The sequence below is a fragment of the Hyperolius riggenbachi genome, chromosome 8 (genome assembly GCF_040937935.1).
Source record: "Hyperolius riggenbachi isolate aHypRig1 chromosome 8, aHypRig1.pri, whole genome shotgun sequence".
Classification (NCBI taxonomy): Eukaryota; Metazoa; Chordata; class Amphibia; order Anura; family Hyperoliidae; genus Hyperolius; species Hyperolius riggenbachi.
Window position 1 is genome coordinate 216793890 of NC_090653.1, and position 18586 is coordinate 216812475.

The following is an 18586-nucleotide window of genomic DNA, read 5'->3' on the forward strand; positions in this document are numbered from 1 at the left end:
GCGCTCCTGTTGGCGGACACTTTCTGCGCACGTGCGTGTCGTCATTAACCTCCTTGCCGGTTATCCCGAGCTCAGCTCGGGGGAACCTGCGCAGGAGGATTTCTTAGGCCCCGCTGGGCCGATTTGCATAATTTTTGTTGTTGTTACAAGCAGCTAGCACTTTGCTAGCTGCTTGTAACTTCCAATCACCGCCGATCCACCGCAATCCGCTGCGCCGAGCCACCTCCCCCCCCCCCCAGACCCCTGCGCAGCCTGGCCAATCAGGGCCAGGCAGCGCTGAGGGGTGGATCAGGATTCCCTATGACGTCATGACGTCGGTGACGTCATCCCGCCCCGTCGCCATGGCGACCGGGGAAGCCCAGCAGGAAATTCCGCTCTGAACGGGATTTCCTGCTTACTCCGATCGCCGGAAGCGATTGGAGTGGCTGCAGAGCTGGCGCTGCTCAGCGGCTATGATTTTAAAAAAATAAATAAATAAAAAGTGCTGCGCTGCCTCCTTGCCGGGGTAATTAGACCGGCAAGGAGGTTAACGGCGTCACGCTCATGCGCAGAGAGTGCACGGCAACAGGAGCGCAATCTAGGACGCGCTCCGCCGGGCAGCGCAGGCGTACTACTCCGGGTCAGAGCGACCCGGAAATAGTAAACCCCCCAGAGATGTTCGCCGGGCGAACCGTTCACCACATCTCTACCTGGGATCCAGGACTGCAGTTTTCCCTCCGTCCTCCAGGTGGCGCCTGTGTAACCCTGTAGTAAGATTGCCGGCTATCGTCACGACAAAAGACGGGATCTCACCAAATGGAAGCAGAGCCTTGGAGGAGAAAAAGAATGTCAGCCAATGTCAAGATTGGGGTGAGTTAAAACGCCCATTGGGCGCATTGCTCTGCATAGACCTCCCAGCCGCTACCACGAGTTCAGCTCGGGGTTACCGCTCCTGGCTTGTTTTTTCTACCCCGAGCTGAACTCGTGATTACTGCTAAGGAGGTTAAAAGAAAATAAATATGGCAGCCTCTATATACGTACCTCTCACTTCAGGTTCCTTTTAACTAAGGTATTTATAGATTATATTTTTAACAGCTGCTTTTCTTTGGATATTTGGATGATGGTGGCTGGGTTGTTCAAAAGTCCTGGAGATGTTCCTTAATTAACCCATAATCAAACCACTGAATTTAAATATTTTGCTATAACTCAGATGTAGTATAGGCAGTATGTCACGATCGGCGCAGCAGAGAGGGTCTGATTCTCGGCGATCTGCAGCATCACTGGGAATACAGATATACATCCGACCATTGATGATCTGCAGCATCAACGATAATCCGACATAACGCCAACCTCTGAACACCTGAGCAGTGTGAGTGCTTGGTGCAACAGAAACAACGTGAGGACTAAGCCTCAGAAACAAGTGCCGTACAGTATGAAGTACTGCAGCAATACAGATTCCTTCCGAAGGCCTGGACTCTCCCGGGGGAGGAGTCAGGCGGAGCGCAGGAAGGACAGAACGTGAGTGACACCTAGGAGAGAGTGTCACCAACAGATCTGGGAACCGCCTCCAATAGTAAGGTCAGTTCTCGAAGTCGGGCAAGCCAGGTCGTAACACACGGACAGATATAGTACAGATACAAAAAGCAGAGGCGGGGCCTAATAAACAAGCAGGGTTCGGCAACAGGGTATCAGAAATATCGGGGTACAGAATCAGGAATCAGACGCAGAGTCTAAGAGCGAGCCGAGGCTCGGCAACAGGGTATCAGAATGACAAGGTACAAGATCAGAATACAGAAGAACAGTAACAAGCTTGGGGAACCTGAGGAGCGAGTTCCCAATGAATACAGGATGGGCCCTGAGGCAGCAAATACAGAGCTGGCCCTGTGGAGCAGGTGCCCAACAAATACAGAGCTGGCCCTATGGGGCAGGTGCCCAGCAAATATAGAGCTGGCCCTGGGGAGCAGGTGCCCAGCAAATACAGAGCTGGCCCTGTGGAGCAGGTGCCCAGCACATACAGAGCTGGCCCTGTGGAGCAGGTGCCCAGAACATACAAGGCATGAACTATCTGCTAGCGATAGAGACAGTTCTCAGGGTCGGGAAGGCCCTGGGGAGCAGGTGCCCAGCGAATACAGAGCTGGCCCTGTGGAGCAGGTGCCCAGCGAATACAAAGCTGGCCCTGTGGAGCAGGTGCCCAGCACATACAGAGCTGGCCCTGTGAAGCAGGTGCCCAGCACATACAAGGCATGAACTATCTCCTAGTGATAGAGATAGTTCTCAGGGTCGGGAAGGCCAGGTCGGCAACTCACAGACAAACAAAGTACAGGATCAGAAGACAGAGGCAGAGTCAGGGGCCAGCGGAGGCTGGCAACGGAGAATCAGAAAGGCAAGGCACAGAGTCAGATACCAGGAGAGCAGCCAGACAAGCAGGAAGCCACAACAGACAATCACAATCAAACCAGCACTCCAAGCCACCAACAGAATCCAGCCAAGTGCAGGATCACAGCTCCAGCTGGTCCCGGCACACTTAAGGATCTGACTACAGGTCTGAGTGCTCCCACGTATGTGTTCGCAACGACAGGCAACCAGCAACCGACCAAGCAGCAGAACACATAGTTGCTGGACACTGCCGCCCCGCCCGAACCATTCAGCCAATCATGAGTCCTGCAGGAATCAGCTGACCTTCCTGATCAGCTGACACTTCCCCTGCTGGTATAAAGGTCCTGAATTCAGGCCCGCGCACGCATAGCTCTCCATCTGCCTAGGTGCACAAACAGACCCAGCCACACCAAGCACATGCTGCTGCATGCAAACAGCCGCTTTGCTGTCAGGACATGCGGTGGCTTTTCCGCGATCCACCACACAACCAGACGCGTGCAAACCGCCGCGTAGGACGAGGAGTCAGCCGCCTAGCTCTTGGCACACGCGGCGGCTTTCCGCGTTTCCTCACAGTACCCCCCTCTGAGGCGTGGACTCCGGACACGCCCCAGACAGATCCCCAGGAGACAATGATAGCGACGTCCTCATCTCATACCCACACTCTTCACCTGATCAGATACCAAAGTCGATGGACCGTCCTGTGTCAGATTCAGGATTTTGGAACAAGGTATAAATGTGATAGTCACTAATTTTCTCGCATTCAGAACATAAATACAACCTCTCACAGGTGCGAGATTTCTCATGAGTGACAACCGGTGGATCAGGCGAAAAACATTTCCCACACTCAGAACATTAATGTGATTTCTCATCAGTGTGAGACTTCCCATGACTGAGAAGTTCTTCCTCGCATACAGAACACCAGTACAGCTTCTCACCGGTGTGAGATCTCCCATGGGCTACAGGCGGTAGTTCGGGTACAAAAGGGACCCCACACTCAAAACATGAATACGTTTTCTCATTGGTGTGAGACTTCCCATGACTGAGAAGTTTCTCCTCACATACAGGACACACGTATAATTTCTCACCTGTGTGAGATTTCCCATTAGTCACAGGTCGTCCCTCAGGTACAAAAGAGTCCCCACACTTAGAACATGAATATGTGTATCCCTTAAAGTGGGGCCTACTATGATTAACAAGATCTAAATTATGCTCAGAACATGAATGTGGTTTCTTGTTACTTAGAATCTGGTCAGATGATGGAGCTGAAGACTGTACGGTTTCAGACTCCTGAACTCGATTTGCTGCAATAAGCAAGCTTGACTCTTGCGCAGCAGATTCATGACTATAGATAGAGCCATCACTCTCATAAAGTTCGGAAATGTTATCCGCATAGTAGCTCTCTATCTGTTGTTCTTCAAAACTATTTTCCGCTCCCAGTATGGTAATACTTCCCCTATATGAGTTCTCACCAGAACGCGATTTCTCAGGAATAATAGGTTGTGCAGGATGTACGTGGGACTTTCTATGATTGAGGAGATCCGCATAATATACAAAATCCTCTTTACACTGTGAACATGGAAAAGATTTATCAGACGGACGGGAGGTATCTAAATTGGGGCAATATTTGAGCGACAGATTTCCCACCATAAGTTCAGTTACACCAGCCCATGGTTTCTGGAGGCCGGGATCTGAACTAGCACCAGATCCCGTATTTCCCGGGGATGGCGCAGCAGACTCCTTAGAACTCGGGCCTCTCACCATCCCCCCAAAAAATTTTCTTGACTTTTTCCTGCAATTTCGTACCCAATGGTCATGTTGTCCGCAATGGAAGCAAAGACCCTCTAGGCGTCTTCGCGTCCTCTCTGATTCAGATAACCTAGAGTGGTGCCCTACGAATTTCCCAGGTGAGGGTACTTTAGATTGTATTACAGAGGGGGGTGACAATGGTGCAACAGAGTTTAAAATACACTTAATTGACTCAGTCAGTTGGTTAACCTGAGTCTGCAATGTATCAACCGTTTTCTTAACCTCCTTAAGAGTAGCGGTTAACACATCGATCCGTTCATCAAGTGTCACCATGTTTTTTTAGGCCTGTCGTTCTGTCACGATCGGCGCAGCAGAGAGGGTCTGATTCTCGGCGATCTGCAGCATCACTGGGAATACAGATATACATCCGACCATTGACTATCTGCAGCATCACCGAAAATCCGACATAACGCCAACCTCTGAACACCTGAGCAGTGTGAGTGCTTGGTGCAACAGCAACACCGTGAGGACTAAGCCTCAGAAACAAGTGCCGTACAGTATGAAGTACTGCAGCAATACAGATTCCTTCCGAAGGCCTGGACTCTCCCTGGGGAGGAGTCAGGCGGAGCGCAGGAAGGACAGAACGTGAGTGACACCTAGGAGAGAGTGTCACCAACAGATCTAGGAACCGCCTCCAATAGTAAGGTCAGTTCTCGAAGTCGGGCAAGCCAGGTCGTAACACACGGACAGATACAGTACAGATACAGAAAGCAGAGGCGGGGCCTAATAAACAAGCAGGGTTCGGCAACAGGGTATCAGAAATATCGGGGTACAGAATCAGGAATCAGACGCAGAGTCTAAGAGCGAGCCGAGGCTCGGAAACAGGGTATCAGAATGACAAGGTACAAGATCAGAATACAGAAGAACAGTAACAAGCTTGGGGAACCTGAGGAGCGAGTTCCCAATGAACACAGGATGGGCCCTGAGGCAGCAAATACAGAGCTGGCCCTGTGGAGCAGGTGCCCAACAAATACAGAGCTGGCTCTATGGGGCAGGTGCCCAGCAAATATAGAGCTGGCCCTGGGGAGCAGGTGCCCAGCACATACAGAGCTGGCCCTGTGGAGCAGGTGCCCAGCACATACAGAGCTGGCCCTGTGGAGCAGGTGCCCAGAACATACAAGGCATGAACTATCTCCTAGCGATAGAGACAGTTCTCAGGGTCGGGAAGGCCCTGGGGAGCAGGTGCCCATCACATACAGAGCTGGCCCTGTGGAGCAGGTGCCCAGCACATACAGAGCTGGCCCTGTGGAGCAGGTGCCCAGAACATACAAGGCATGAACTATCTCCTAGCGATAGAGATAGTTCTCAGGGTCGAGAAGGCCCTGGGGAGCAGGTGCCCAGCGAATACAGAGCTGGCCCTGTGGAGCAGGTTCCCAGCGAATACAGAGCTGGCCCTGTGGAGCAGGTGCCCAGCACATACAGAGCTGGCCCTGTGAAGCAGGTGCCCAGCACATACAAGGCATGAACTATCTCCTAGTGATAGAGATAGTTCTCAGGGTCGGGAAGGCCAGGTCGGCAACTCACAGACAAACAAAGTACAGGATCAGAAGACAGAGGCAGAGTCAGGGGCCAGCGGAGGCTGGCAACGGAGAATCAGAAAGGCAAGGCACAGAGTCAGATACCAGGAGAGCAGCCAGACAAGCAGGAAGCCACAACAGACAATCACAATCAAACCAGCACTCCAAGCCACCAACAGTATCCAGCCAAGTGCAGGATCACAGCTCCAGCTGGTCCCGGCACACTTAAGGATCTGACTACAGGTCTGAGTGCTCCCACGTATGTGTTCGCAACGACAGGCAACCAGCAACCGACCAAGCAGCAGAACACATAGTTGCTGGACACTGCCACCCCGCCCGAACCATTCAGCCAATCATGAGTCCTGCAGGAATCAGCTGACCTTCCTGATCAGCTGACACTTCCCCTGCTGGTATAAAGGTCCTGAATTCAGGCCCGCGCGCGCATAGCTCTCCATCTGCCTAGGTGCACAAACAGACCCAGCCACACCAAGCACATGCTGCTGCATGCAAACAGCCGCTTTGATGTCAGGACATGCGGTGGCTTTTCCGCGATCCACCACACAACCAGACGCGTGCAAACCGCCGCGTAGGGCGCGGAGTCAGCCGCCTAGCTCTTGGCACACGTGGCAGCTTTCCGCGTTTCCTCACACAGTAGAAGTGACTGAACAACAATTTGTATTCCAAACAGCTGGTAAATTTGCCATGATAACATTTCATGTCAGATCTGCTTTTCCAAATAAATGTTTGATGAAACAATAGATATATTAATAGTTTGTTATTACTATCACTCTTATTTTAGTAAGTTAATCTTATTTTAGGGCTGGTTCACATTGGTGGCGCTTGTGATGTGTTTGCCAATCCGCAAAGCGCTAGTGCAGTGCTAACCTGCGAGGGTGTTCCCACTGCAGAGTTGCGATTTAAACTACAGTTGTGCTACCTGCAGCATTTTTTAAAACAATTGTTAGATTTTTCTTTTGCTATAAAAAAAGTTGTAAAAGACTCAGAAATATGGGGCTTGTTTCACAGGGCTTGTCTATCCAGATAAATCTGGCTCTGAATGGCCATCAGAAAATAGATGGAAAGGTGACCACAGAGTGACCAACAGCTCTCAATGATAAATGTACATGTCATCACCACTGTAGTTGTTGTCCTATTAATCCCCTGTCAACATTTTCATCTACCTCAGGCAGTATTTTTTGTGTAAGCACTCACTGAGGTAATTACCTCTTTTTCTAAGGAAAAACGGGATTACCCACTATAATCTGAAGTGATTTATTGTTGCCAACACGTTGGAAAAACTCAGCTAATTTGCACAAACAGGTCTGCTGTCTCTGCAAGCTTGTTAATGTGTTTAGGTCAACTATTTAACTGCTCCATTGTCCCAAACAATGTTTTATGATTTCCAAAGATCTCTGACTCTCTATGCATCTGTTTTTTTATTGTGTTTGACCTTAACCCATTCCCTACCATTAGTAAAATACCAACCCTGACCTTTCACCTAAGCCTAACCTGAACCCTTTAAATCATTTATAATACTAGCCTATATGCTAAACTTGTTAAACTATTGCTTACTTTACATTTAATAACTAAACTCAGATAGATTGTGAGCCCCTCTGAGGAAGTTAGTGACAAGACAATATAGCGCTGCGTAATATGTCGGCACTATGTAAATACTTAAAGAAAACCTGAACTGAAAATTAAAAGTCAAAATAAACATACACAAGTCATACTTACCCCTGTGTAGTCTACTCCTCAACCTCTTCATCCTTTCCCGCGTCCTGTTTGTCCACTGTGATCCAGGGAATTCTCCGTCCTCCATTTTGAAAATGACCATTACCCCATAACAGCTTCCTGGTCAGCACACTGTTAAACTGTAACATCGCCCACATGAGCCATAGGGAAACATAGACATTACTTGGCACATCAGTTGTCCTCTCAGCTATAACTGACAGCAACTGATAAATAACTGACAGCAACTGATATATTTCAGTTCTGACAGAATGTTTTCAGAACTGGAAGAGATCATTTTCAGAAGAAAATGGTGCTCTTCTGAAAGGAACTGATGGCAAGGTAACTATGTAATGTTCATTTGAAGTTACCTCATGTGTTTTTTTTTTAAATAATTTTACTCAGTACAGGTTTCCTTTAAATAAATAAAAACACATTAGCCCTAGTATAACTGTAATAACACCAATTTCAGCTAACCTTCCCTGAATTTCCTAACTTCCATAGCGTTAAGTCTTAACAGTTCTGGGCGTTGCAGCAATGCAGCAGGCAAAGAATCTCATTGTCTCAGAAAATGCGGTACCAGTTCATGAAACTGGATATAAATGTAAAGGACTGCCTAAAGCTCTGTACTGTACCCACCCGACGGGTCCAGCAACTTCCCCTTGACAACGGTTGTTCGGTGACGCCTCTTCCTGCTGGCGGGTATGCACGACGTCGCGCAATGTTACACATCGGGCACGAACGAGACTTCAAGCAATTGCGGTACTTTGCGTGGGACTCGTTGGAGCTCTTATAGATCCAATCCATCGCGACGGGGGTTATTGGGGAGGGACGCTAAGAGACGTTCGCATGGTCGTGTGCCTGTACCCAGGCCGCTATATCGTGGAAACGAACACTCGGCACTCAAAAAGTCGTTGGGAAAATTGCGACTTGGGTACATAGCTTTATGCTGGGAACACACTATGAGTTTTTTGGGGCAAATTTACTGACTGATCGATTTTCCATTCATTTTCCTAATCGATTTCCATTCACTTCCATGAGAAAATTCATCAGAAAAACAATCAAAATCAGATCAGACCTGTTGGAAATTATCTATCCAGCCATTTATCTGCCCAGAAAACTCATTGTGTATTCCCAGCATTATAGGCACCAGATTACATGAATGGGGAGGACTGCGAGGAGCAGCTAGTTCACATTCCTCACATAATTGGTTATTTTAAAGAGAACCAGAGGTGGGGTTCTAAGAATGAAATCTGCGCTCAGAGGCTGGGTCTGATTAAATTGCCCAGCCTCTGTTGCTATTTCAATCCTCCCAAAGTTTCCCCTGCGCTACGCTCTCCCCATAAATCATCAGCCACGCTGCCGACACGCAGCGTGTCACAGCGGGCTGTGTTTACTTTTGTCCTGTCACTCTCGCCGCTCCCCCCGCCTCCTGCATAGCGCCGGTCCCTGCCCGCGTCCCTTCCCTCCAATCAGCGGGGAGGGAAGGGACGCAGGCGGGGACCGGAGCTATGGAGGAGGCAGGGGAGCAGCAGAGAGGGACAGTACAGATGTAAACACAACCCACACAGCGCGGCTGTGATTTATGGGTGATTGCAGAGCGCAGGGGGAACTTAGGGGGGATTGAAATAGCAACAGAGGCTGGGCTGTATAAGCAGACCCAGCCACTGAGCGCAGATTTCGTTCTTAGTACCCCACCCCGGGGTCTCTTTAATGCTAAAAGTAGGTACTTTAATTTTATCAGGGTATCATAGTATTGCCTTGGGGTAATTGTGTTTGTTGTTGTGCCTATTATGTGCAGAGCTGGGTTTTAATTAATAAGAGCTTTACTATCCCAAAGCATATTGTAAATACAAGAGCTCTCCTAGTATGAGGACAGCATTTGCATTTAGCTTACAACAGGGCCATTCATAGTGAATGCCTCCAGCTGCTTTGCACCGAACACCGAACACATGCAAAAATAACTCAAATGAACTTTCCTCCTCCTTTAAAGAAAAAAAAAAACCGCTGTAATCAAGTTTGTCTATACTAGAAGACTAAAGGATCTGTTATTTAAGGGTATGACAGACCAGTCATGCAAATATGAGAAGAGGGAGATTTGTCAAGCATTTGTGGAGCTGTGGTGATTTTCCTCAACCATTGTGACCGTGGGAACAGAAATGTACACATCTGAAATAGGTTTTCAACAAATACGAGACAATATATAATCATGCTTAATAAGCGGCAGACCAGGTTTGCAGGAGTCATGTTCTCCAATGTACTACAGCTCAGCAGAAGCTTAGTAAGGTTTTGTACTGCGTTAGCCATCAGTAAAAAGCAGGAAGTAAATGAGGCGCATGGCCAATAAATGGTATCATCCTGATTCCAAACTTCCTGCTTGTTTTTTACGAATCACCAGGCATCATTAATGTCCTACAGAATTTAACGTGTGCACAAGGAACAGCTATTTGTTAATATTTAAATCATGTAAGTTTGCCTGTTAATTGTGTCAAAAATCAAGAAGTGTAATTAGTAGCTTTTTCTTTGTTTCTTAGTCTGCCATGGCTTCCTTGTGCTCTCCCCGAGGAAATCCCTCCAAGCTGAGGTTCTCCTCTTCCAGTGTCTCTTATGATGGCAAACCCTGGGCTTTGTCTTCAGGACCAGTGCTCAGTGCAGCACTATCTACAGCACCAAACGACAAGGAGGTGATGCAGAACCTTAACAATCGGCTTGCCAGTTACCTGGAGAAGGTGGTTACCCTGGAGAAGTCAAACAAGCAACTGGAGATCCAGATTCGAGAGAAATTAGCAGCAAGCAATGTTGAACGGAAAGACTATTCCGACCAGTACAACCTGATCAATTCCCTAAGAAAGCAGGTGAGAAAGAAGGGTTCTCCTATATCCTTAAATATTGTTAAGTGGCACTAAAGCAAAAAAACAAAACAAAACAAAACTTATGATATAATTAATTGTAAGTGTAGTACAAATAATTAATAGAACATTAGTAGCAAAGAAAAGTCTCATATTTTTATTTTCAATTATATAGCTTTATTTTTATAACATTGCATCATTCTCTAATCATGAACTAATTAGCAGTTTACAAACTACACTCTGTATTTTAAACTATGAAACAGAGCAACGCTAATGACACTTTAAACTTTTCTGCAGTAAAACAGACAAGAAACAGTGAGAGACAGGTTGAGATAAGTGCTTCAGAAAACAGTACTGTAGCTGACCAAACTGCGTACGTTAAAAAGGGGCGCTGGGAAAAAAGGGCGCCGGGTTTTTAACGATAAGCATGGATAACGTTTAAAAATGTATTGTACTGTATTTCGTTTCAAATTAATGTTTTTTAAAGTTATAAATCATTAAATAATGTGCATTAAATCGGCAATTGTAAAAACGTTAATCTTTCGTTTAAATACTGAAACGTATAATAACGTTAAAAAAAAAAAATTAGTAAGTAACCCTCCCTGTACCTACCCCTAACCCCTAGACCCCCCTGTTGATGCCTAAACCTAAGACCCCCTCTGTTGGTGCCTAAGTAACCCTCCCTGTACCTACCCCTAACCCCCCCTGTTAGTGCCTAAACCTAAGACCCCCCTGTTGGTGCCTAAACCTAAGACCCCCCTGTTGGTGCCTAAACCTAAGACCCCCCTGTTGGTGCCTAAACCTAAGACCCCCCTGTTGGTGCCTAAACCTAAGACCCCCCTGTTGGTGCCTAAACCTAAGACCCCCCTGTTGGTGCCTAAACCTAAGACCCCCCCTGTTGGCGCCTAAACCTAAGACCCCCCTGTTGGTGCCTAAACCTAAGACCCCCCTGTTGGTGCCTAAACCTAAGACCCCCCTGTTGGTTTTTTCGTTTAAAAATAATGTTAAAAAAAATGTACTGTTTTTCGTTTAAAAATAATGTTTGAAAAAAAATATTGTACTGTTTTTCGTTTAAAAATAATATTTAAAAATGTATAAATCATTAAATAATGTGTAATCATGAGAAGCAGTAATAAAACATTAAGTCTCCGGGCGCCGCTTTTAAAACGTTATTTTTCACCGGCGCCCTTTTTTCCTATCGGGCGCCCATTAAACGATATTTATTATAGGAGTGAATGGCGGCGCCCGATTTGTCCACTAGCCTCAGGCGCCCGAATTTACTGTTTCCGACCAAACTTGGTCAGAGAGCTCAGAGAAGCTCGTCTGCATAGATAACAACTGAAGTTTCTTAATCATTTATGTACTGGAAAGAATATGAGACATATCTATGCTACTAATGTGCTATTTCTTAGCTGTACTACACATACAATTCATAATCTCATAAGTTAATTTTCACTTCAGATTCCCTTTTTATAGTGTATAATGGGCCAGTGAGGGGTTCTCATCAAAGGGTATTATATGCAGTAGTAGGAGATAAAGCTACACGTGCTAGATGTATGTGATTAGAGGTAATTGTCTGGGATGAAAACCTAGGCCCCTATTCAATTACTGTTTCTCAAGAATGTTCTCCGAGGAGATAATTACCAACAAAATAACTTATCAGCACCTAACAAATGATAAAATACAAAAAGAAAGTTTAAGAAAATCTGTATGAAAAAAAAACCCTGGGTGAGACTTACCTAGGGAGGGGGAAGACTCTGGATCCTAATGTGGCTTTCCCTGTCCTCTTCACCCTCCGAGATCCAGTGCCGGCAGCCCCCGAACAGCGGCGATATAAATATTTACCTTCCCGGCTCCAACACAGGTGCAGTAGCAGCCTTCCAATGGGCGAACGTAGCCAAGCCTGATCGGGTCCGCTCTTTTGTGCAGGAAGGTAAATATTGCAGGCGTCAGTGCCACAGCGACAGGCTTGTCAGCTGTATTTTCAGCGCTGGATCCCGGAGGGTGAAAAGGACAGGGAGAGCCTCATTAGGATACAGAGGCTTCCCCCTCCCCAGGTAAGTATCCCCAGGGGATGTTTTTATCGCTACAGATACTCTTTAAAAAAAAAAAGTTGTAGCCTCACACCATACCATTTTTTAAATATATTTTTAATTCAAGAATTGCAATAAATTTTTCTGGCTGACTGTAACATTTAAAAAATCTGACCTATGTACCACACACACGTTACATTTTTTTCCTCAATTATGATTAAAATGATTGAAAACTCATGGGTTTTCAAATGCTTGGGTTTGTACATCAAGAAATTGTCAACCTACCAAACACTATTCAATTTTCATATAAATTGATCAGAAAAATCCAATACTCCTGATCTTCTTTTATCGAATAAAAACAATTCAATCACATTTCTTGAATGAATGAAAGAAACCTTTGGAGTTTTCGGAAAAACTGATCATATTTATCAAATTGGTTTAAAATTGGATCTTTGAATTGTTTGGTGTATAGCCACCTTTAGAGATCAGTACTGATCATTCTGAACAACTGTAATGGGGCATCCGTATGGGCCTTAACTTGAAGGGGTTGATTTAGAAAGGCAAGTGCTGAAAATATTGGAGCATAAGTTAAAGGACACATCCGAGCTCATTGAAAATAAAAAAAGATCTACTTACCTGGGGCTTCCTCCAGCCCCTTCCAGCTGTCATGTGCCCTCGCCGCAGCTCCGCTTACTGCTGGTGGACAGTAGGTGCAGTGGACAGTAGTTCTGCGCCTGCGCAGTACAGTCTGGATGATGTCGGCGCGACCTGTGAGCCGCAAGCTGGAGCGCCGGAGAAGTTGACCCGGAAGCCGACCTGGCGAGGTCGGCATTTCCACCGGAGGGGACCAGGAACCACCGGAGCTGCACAGGACGGATGCAGGGGGCTGGAGGAAGCCCCAGGTAAGTGGATTTTTTTTAAGTGCTCGGACCTTCCCTTTAAGCAGTTATACAGATCAACCTGTCAGAATCCTTGTTTAGTTCAAAGTGTGAAACTTGATTGGTTGTTCTGGCCAACTGCTTTTTTCCTGTGAATGTAATTTATGAATCGGTAAAGTGGACACTGGACACCCAATTTTAGTGAACGGCCAACAAACTGATTTGGAAAGTCTAAGTACATTCCATATTGATTTACATTCTAATGAGGAGTTCCACAATTTTAATTCATCCCATACATATAAAGATCCACTCAAATAATTGTAGTTGTAGAAATGTGATCTGTGATTGCTATGGGTTACCACCTTAGTTACCACCTTCGTTCGGCACCATATTACAGGAAGTGCGATAACTTGACATTCGCCACAACAGCAGCAGGCACCGAGGGAAATCACAGACATCTTCAAACTTTTAAGTTTCTCTCTGCCAGAGAGAGACAGAGAGATCGCACTGCGCTTGCGCAGACTGGCAGCGGCTGGCCGAAGTTACGAGACCCGGTACAGAAGACCAAGAAGACTGAGGACGGCGGCATGGGAGCAATCTGTGCGGATAGGGCTGGAGGAAGCCCCAGGTATGTATAAATCTTTTAATACCGTTTATCTCTGGTTTCCTTTAAGAAGTTTATTTGACAAGATAGTATACAGCAGAAATGCAGTCATATCTCTTTAAGGATGACTCAGCAAAGCAGGAATATGAACTTCATCTTAAGCGTTTCATGGCATCTTGAAAAATCCTAGCGAATGGCTCAAGTTCACCTTAAGAACAGTCTCTATTACCTCACCCTTAGGCCGTAGCATATATACAAAGATACAATTGAAGTGAAGCAGACAGAGGAAGTAGCAGGAAGTTAAGGTAGTTACAAGTGATTAGAAGTGAGCCCTGCAGCTCAGGTAAGGTTTGGCTTTATATACCAGCCTCTAAAGAGTTAGCTTTGACATCACCCGGCAGGGGTGGACCAGTCACACATCGCATGCTGGGCCTGCAATTGACTGATAAGAGCATGTTATGTATGACGTACAGATAGCTATTCGCATCTGCGCACTATGGTCAGAGCCAAATATGGATTTTCCTCCCTTGCTACCATGAAAATGAGGTAATATGTCCCCCGGTGAATATGTTAACGGGCAGGGGCGTCGCTAGCCCTATTTTGGGGGGGCCCGTGCCCCCAATCTGTCCTGGGGTGCCACGGATCTCCCGGCCGCCGCTGCCCCGCTCTGCCCTGCTGTCCCCGCTGCGCTGCCATTCAGACCTCGATCAGCGCCGGGCGACCAGATAGAGCGGGCTCTAGGACCTAGCGGACACCGCTGATATGCGGAAGTGACATCACTTCCGCATATTTGTGCCCGGCGCCCGCTGTATCTGGTCGGGTCGCCCGCTGATACTGAGGTCTGAAGCGGCAAGGTAGGTGGGGTGGGGAGCGCGCCTGCCACTCACTACCTAACGGGGGTCCCTGTTACTCACTCACTACCTAACGGGGGTCCCTGCTGTCACTCACTACCTAACGGGGGTCCCTGCTGTCACTCACTATCTAAACGGGGGTCCCTGCTGTCACTCACTATCTAAACGGGGGTCCCTGCTGTCACTCACTATCTAAATGGGGTCCCTGCTATCACTCACTACCTAACGGGGATCCCTGCTGTCACTCACTAACTAACGGGGGTCCCTGCTGTCACTCACTACCTAACGGGGTCTCTGCTGTCACTCACTACCTAACGGGGGTCCCTGCTGTCACTCACTATCTAAACGGGGGTCCCTGCTGTCACTCACTATCTAAACAGGGGTCCCTGCTGTCACTCACTACCTAACGGGGGTCCCTGCTGTCACTCACTATCTAAACAGGGGTCCCTGTTACTCACTCACTACCTAACGGGGGTCCCTGCTGTCACTCACTACCTAACGGGGGTCCCTGCTGTCACTCACTATCTAAACGGGGGTCCCTGCTGTCACTCACTATCTAAACGGGGGTCCCTGCTGTCACTCACTATCTAAATGGGGTCCCTGCTATCACTCACTACCTAACGGGGGTCCCTGCTGTCACTCACTAACTAACGGGGGTCCCTGCTGTCACTCACTACCTAACGGGGTCTCTGCTGTCACTCACTACCTAACGGGGGTCCCTGCTGTCACTCACTATCTAAACGGGGGTCCCTGCTGTCACTCACTATCTAAACAGGGGTCCCTGCTGTCACTCACTACCTAACGGGGTCCCTGCTGTCACTCACTATTTAACTGGGGGTCCCTGCTGTCACTCACTATTTAACTGGGGGTCCCTGCTGTCACTCACTATTTAACTGGGGTCCCTGCTGTCACTCACTACCTAACGGGGGTCCCTGCTGTCACTCACTACCCAACTGGGGGTCCCTGTCACTCACTGCCTAATTGGGGGGTCCCTGACACTGCCTAACTGGGGGGTGCCTGTCACTGCCTACACTGGGGGGCTCCTGTCACTAACTGAACTGGGGGGCTCCTGTCACTACCTAAACTGGGGTACTCTTGGCGCTACCTTAACTAGGGGGCACCTGTCGCTACCTAAACTATCCAAGCCAGCCAGCCCAGCATCACCACCAGCCAACCAGCCCAGAATCACTATCAAAAAGGCCACAGCATCACCACCAGTCAAGCCAGCATTTTCTTCAACCAGCCAAGCACAGACCAGCATCACTGCCAGCCAACCCAGCCACAACATCGGCCACAGCATCACCGCCAGCCAGGCCACAGCATCACTTCCAGGCCTTTCAGCTCACACATCATCCCCAATCCAGCCAAAAACAGTATTGTCAGGTACAGCAGCCAGTAGAGGAGAATTCAGAAGCCAGGTGAGAGGTGTCTACCATATTAAGGGGGCATTCTGCCTATTTATGTGAAATGCTGTCTATTTATGTGCCTCATGACTGCTGAATTTGTCTTGTTGGGGGCCTCATGATTGCTGAATTTGTCTTGTTGAGGGCCTCAAGGTTGCTGAATTTGTCTTGTTGGGTGCCTCATGATTTGTTGGGGGCCTCATGATTGCTAAATTTGTCTTGTTGGGGGCCTCACGCTTGCTGACTTTGTCTTGTTGGGGGCCTCATGATTGCTGAATTTGTCTTGTTGGGGGCCTCATGATTTCTGAATTTGTCTTGATAGGGGCCTCATGATTGCTGAATTTGTCTTGTTGAGGGTCACATGATTGCTAACTGCGAGACTATTGGAAAAAAATGAATCATCATCATATGAGACAATAGCATTAAAGCTACTTTTTTAGCTTTTTAAAACAGAAAATAAAACTGGGAGGTTCTAAAAAAATGAATATATTTTTTCAGGAGAAGGATGGATGAAATTGTTTATCTTTTCAGTTTTTCAACTTGGATTTTCCATAATGTTCATGTATGTGTTAAAACGTTTGTATAGTATTTAGTTTAAATTGCTGTTGCCACTTTGCGATAGATAAGTGACTTGTGGGTTGCAGTTTGGGCCTCCAAAAAGTTCGCCACCACTGTCCTAATCTAATGTACGATTGGCCCCACCCATGGCCATGCCCACTCACTGCATGACCACGCCCATTTTTTTGCCGCACATAGCCCCCACCTAGTGCCCCCAGGTGCCACTGATCTCCAAGGACCCTAGGAACGCCCCTGTTAACGGGTCTTGCTGACCATGTTTCTGTTGTCTTAGGAACTGTTTATACCTCCCTAGACTGAATGTCTATACCTAGACCTGATAAATTGTTCTGTACCCTTTGTGAAATATGATCAACTGTTACCAAAACCCTTCAATGTTGTTACTAGAAATGTAATTTAAAGAGATACTCTGCATAGCCAGTCTCCATACTAAAACAGTGGCTCTTTAATGCAAATCAGGGTTATATACTGCAAGAATCTAGCACCTAAGTTCTTACAGTAGTGACTACTGCTTATGACTGGACCTGAATAAGGCATCTTTGAGAAGCTGAACTGAACACTTGTTGGGCCGTACAGCATCCCATCTGCCGGTCAATGAGTGCCTGCTAGCTGCAGTTTAATACAGCTGAATAGCAGCATTTGTAGCTCCGCACGTGTCAGCATCTGACACGCAGTGCGGTTAACCGGCAGCAAAAAAATGCACCACGTCGCATCTAAATGTGGCCACAATCAAATGTAACTAAATGCGACGGATACCTCTGCACTGCTCGTGCTGAGTAATAACAAATTCCCTGATTGGTGCACAAAAGAAGCTGATGCCTTCAGCCTCCCATGTTTACTATGTCTTCTTTAATAACACTGCATCCTACCTAATAAAAGCCCTGGAATCTGCGTCCATGGGCTGCGTCCGTGTCAGGCGCTGAGTGCGCAGAGTTGCTTCCAGCAAGAGGCCTAATTTCTTAGTTTATTATAGGACTTAGGCTAGGTTAACAGTGGTCAGTTACATAATTGAATCAGAAACACAGAGGCATCAACAATGTTCGAAATAAAAATTGAGGGAGAGGTGCTCACCTCCTCATATAAGATTCCACAAAATAAACCTTTCAAAAATATTCTTTAATAATGTACTACAATAATTGCGTTTTGTGGGACACAGCCTCCGGCCACACACACGCTTAGAAAATGAATCAGCTGCTCCTGTTCCACTGCCTGAGGAAGTGGGCTGTGTTCCACAAAACCCCCTGCAATTATTGGAGTACGTTATTAAAGAATATTTTTGAAATGTTTATGTTGTGGAATCTTCTATGGGGAGGTGAGTACCTCTTCCCCTATTTTTAATTTGAACATTGTTTTATCCTTTTGGCGCCAACAAGTATCACTAGTCCACCTTTGATGAAAGGGTCTACTCCCATTCTTCCTGCCTACAGAGAGCGACATTTTAATCTACCTTGAGGGGACGGGTCAAGTTCACCTAACGACGTGACAGTGGTTGCTTGCCAGCAACCTACCTTTGTGAATATATCTTATATTGTTTTCTTTCTACCATATTGGACGAAAATACTACACTATAATGGGCACTCTATTTCTCTGTTGTTATTGCAAGTTACCTAATGCACGCGTTCAGGGACGGATCAAGATCAAGTTGCGCCTGGGGCAAGGTCAGGTTTTGGCGCCTAAAGGTAAGGTTTTGGCGCCTAAACTGCCATTCATTTTGCCGCCTTTTTAAGAATTCAACAAACTGCGCCTGGGGCAAGATACCCGCTTGCCCCCCCCCTAGATCCGTCCCTGCACGAGTTATAATGTGTTATGAGTGTGAACTGCAATGGAGACTGGCCATAGACTTTACTACTAAGTCTGCATGCAATGACTTAGAATAACACGATCAGTTACAATGCAGTGATGTGAACAGGTCCATAAAACTATATTAGCGGTGAGTTGACATGCAGAATTATTCTGCAATGCAACTGAGCACTGTAAACTAGGCAT

The 18586-nt window shown here is 47.0% G+C and overlaps 1 protein-coding gene across 2 annotated transcripts in view; it reads left to right on the forward strand.

Moving 5' to 3' along the window:
- The window catches only part of LOC137528451 (keratin, type I cytoskeletal 18-B-like), a 98921-nt gene that overhangs the window by 37584 nt on the left and 42751 nt on the right, over positions 1–18586 (forward strand). For both annotated transcript variants that reach the window (XM_068249745.1, XM_068249746.1), the window contains exon 2: positions 9941–10261. In XM_068249745.1, the coding sequence (XP_068105846.1) occupies positions 9947–10261 (315 nt within the window). In that variant the 5' untranslated portion in view covers positions 9941–9946. The remainder of the gene's footprint in view (positions 1–9940; positions 10262–18586) is intronic.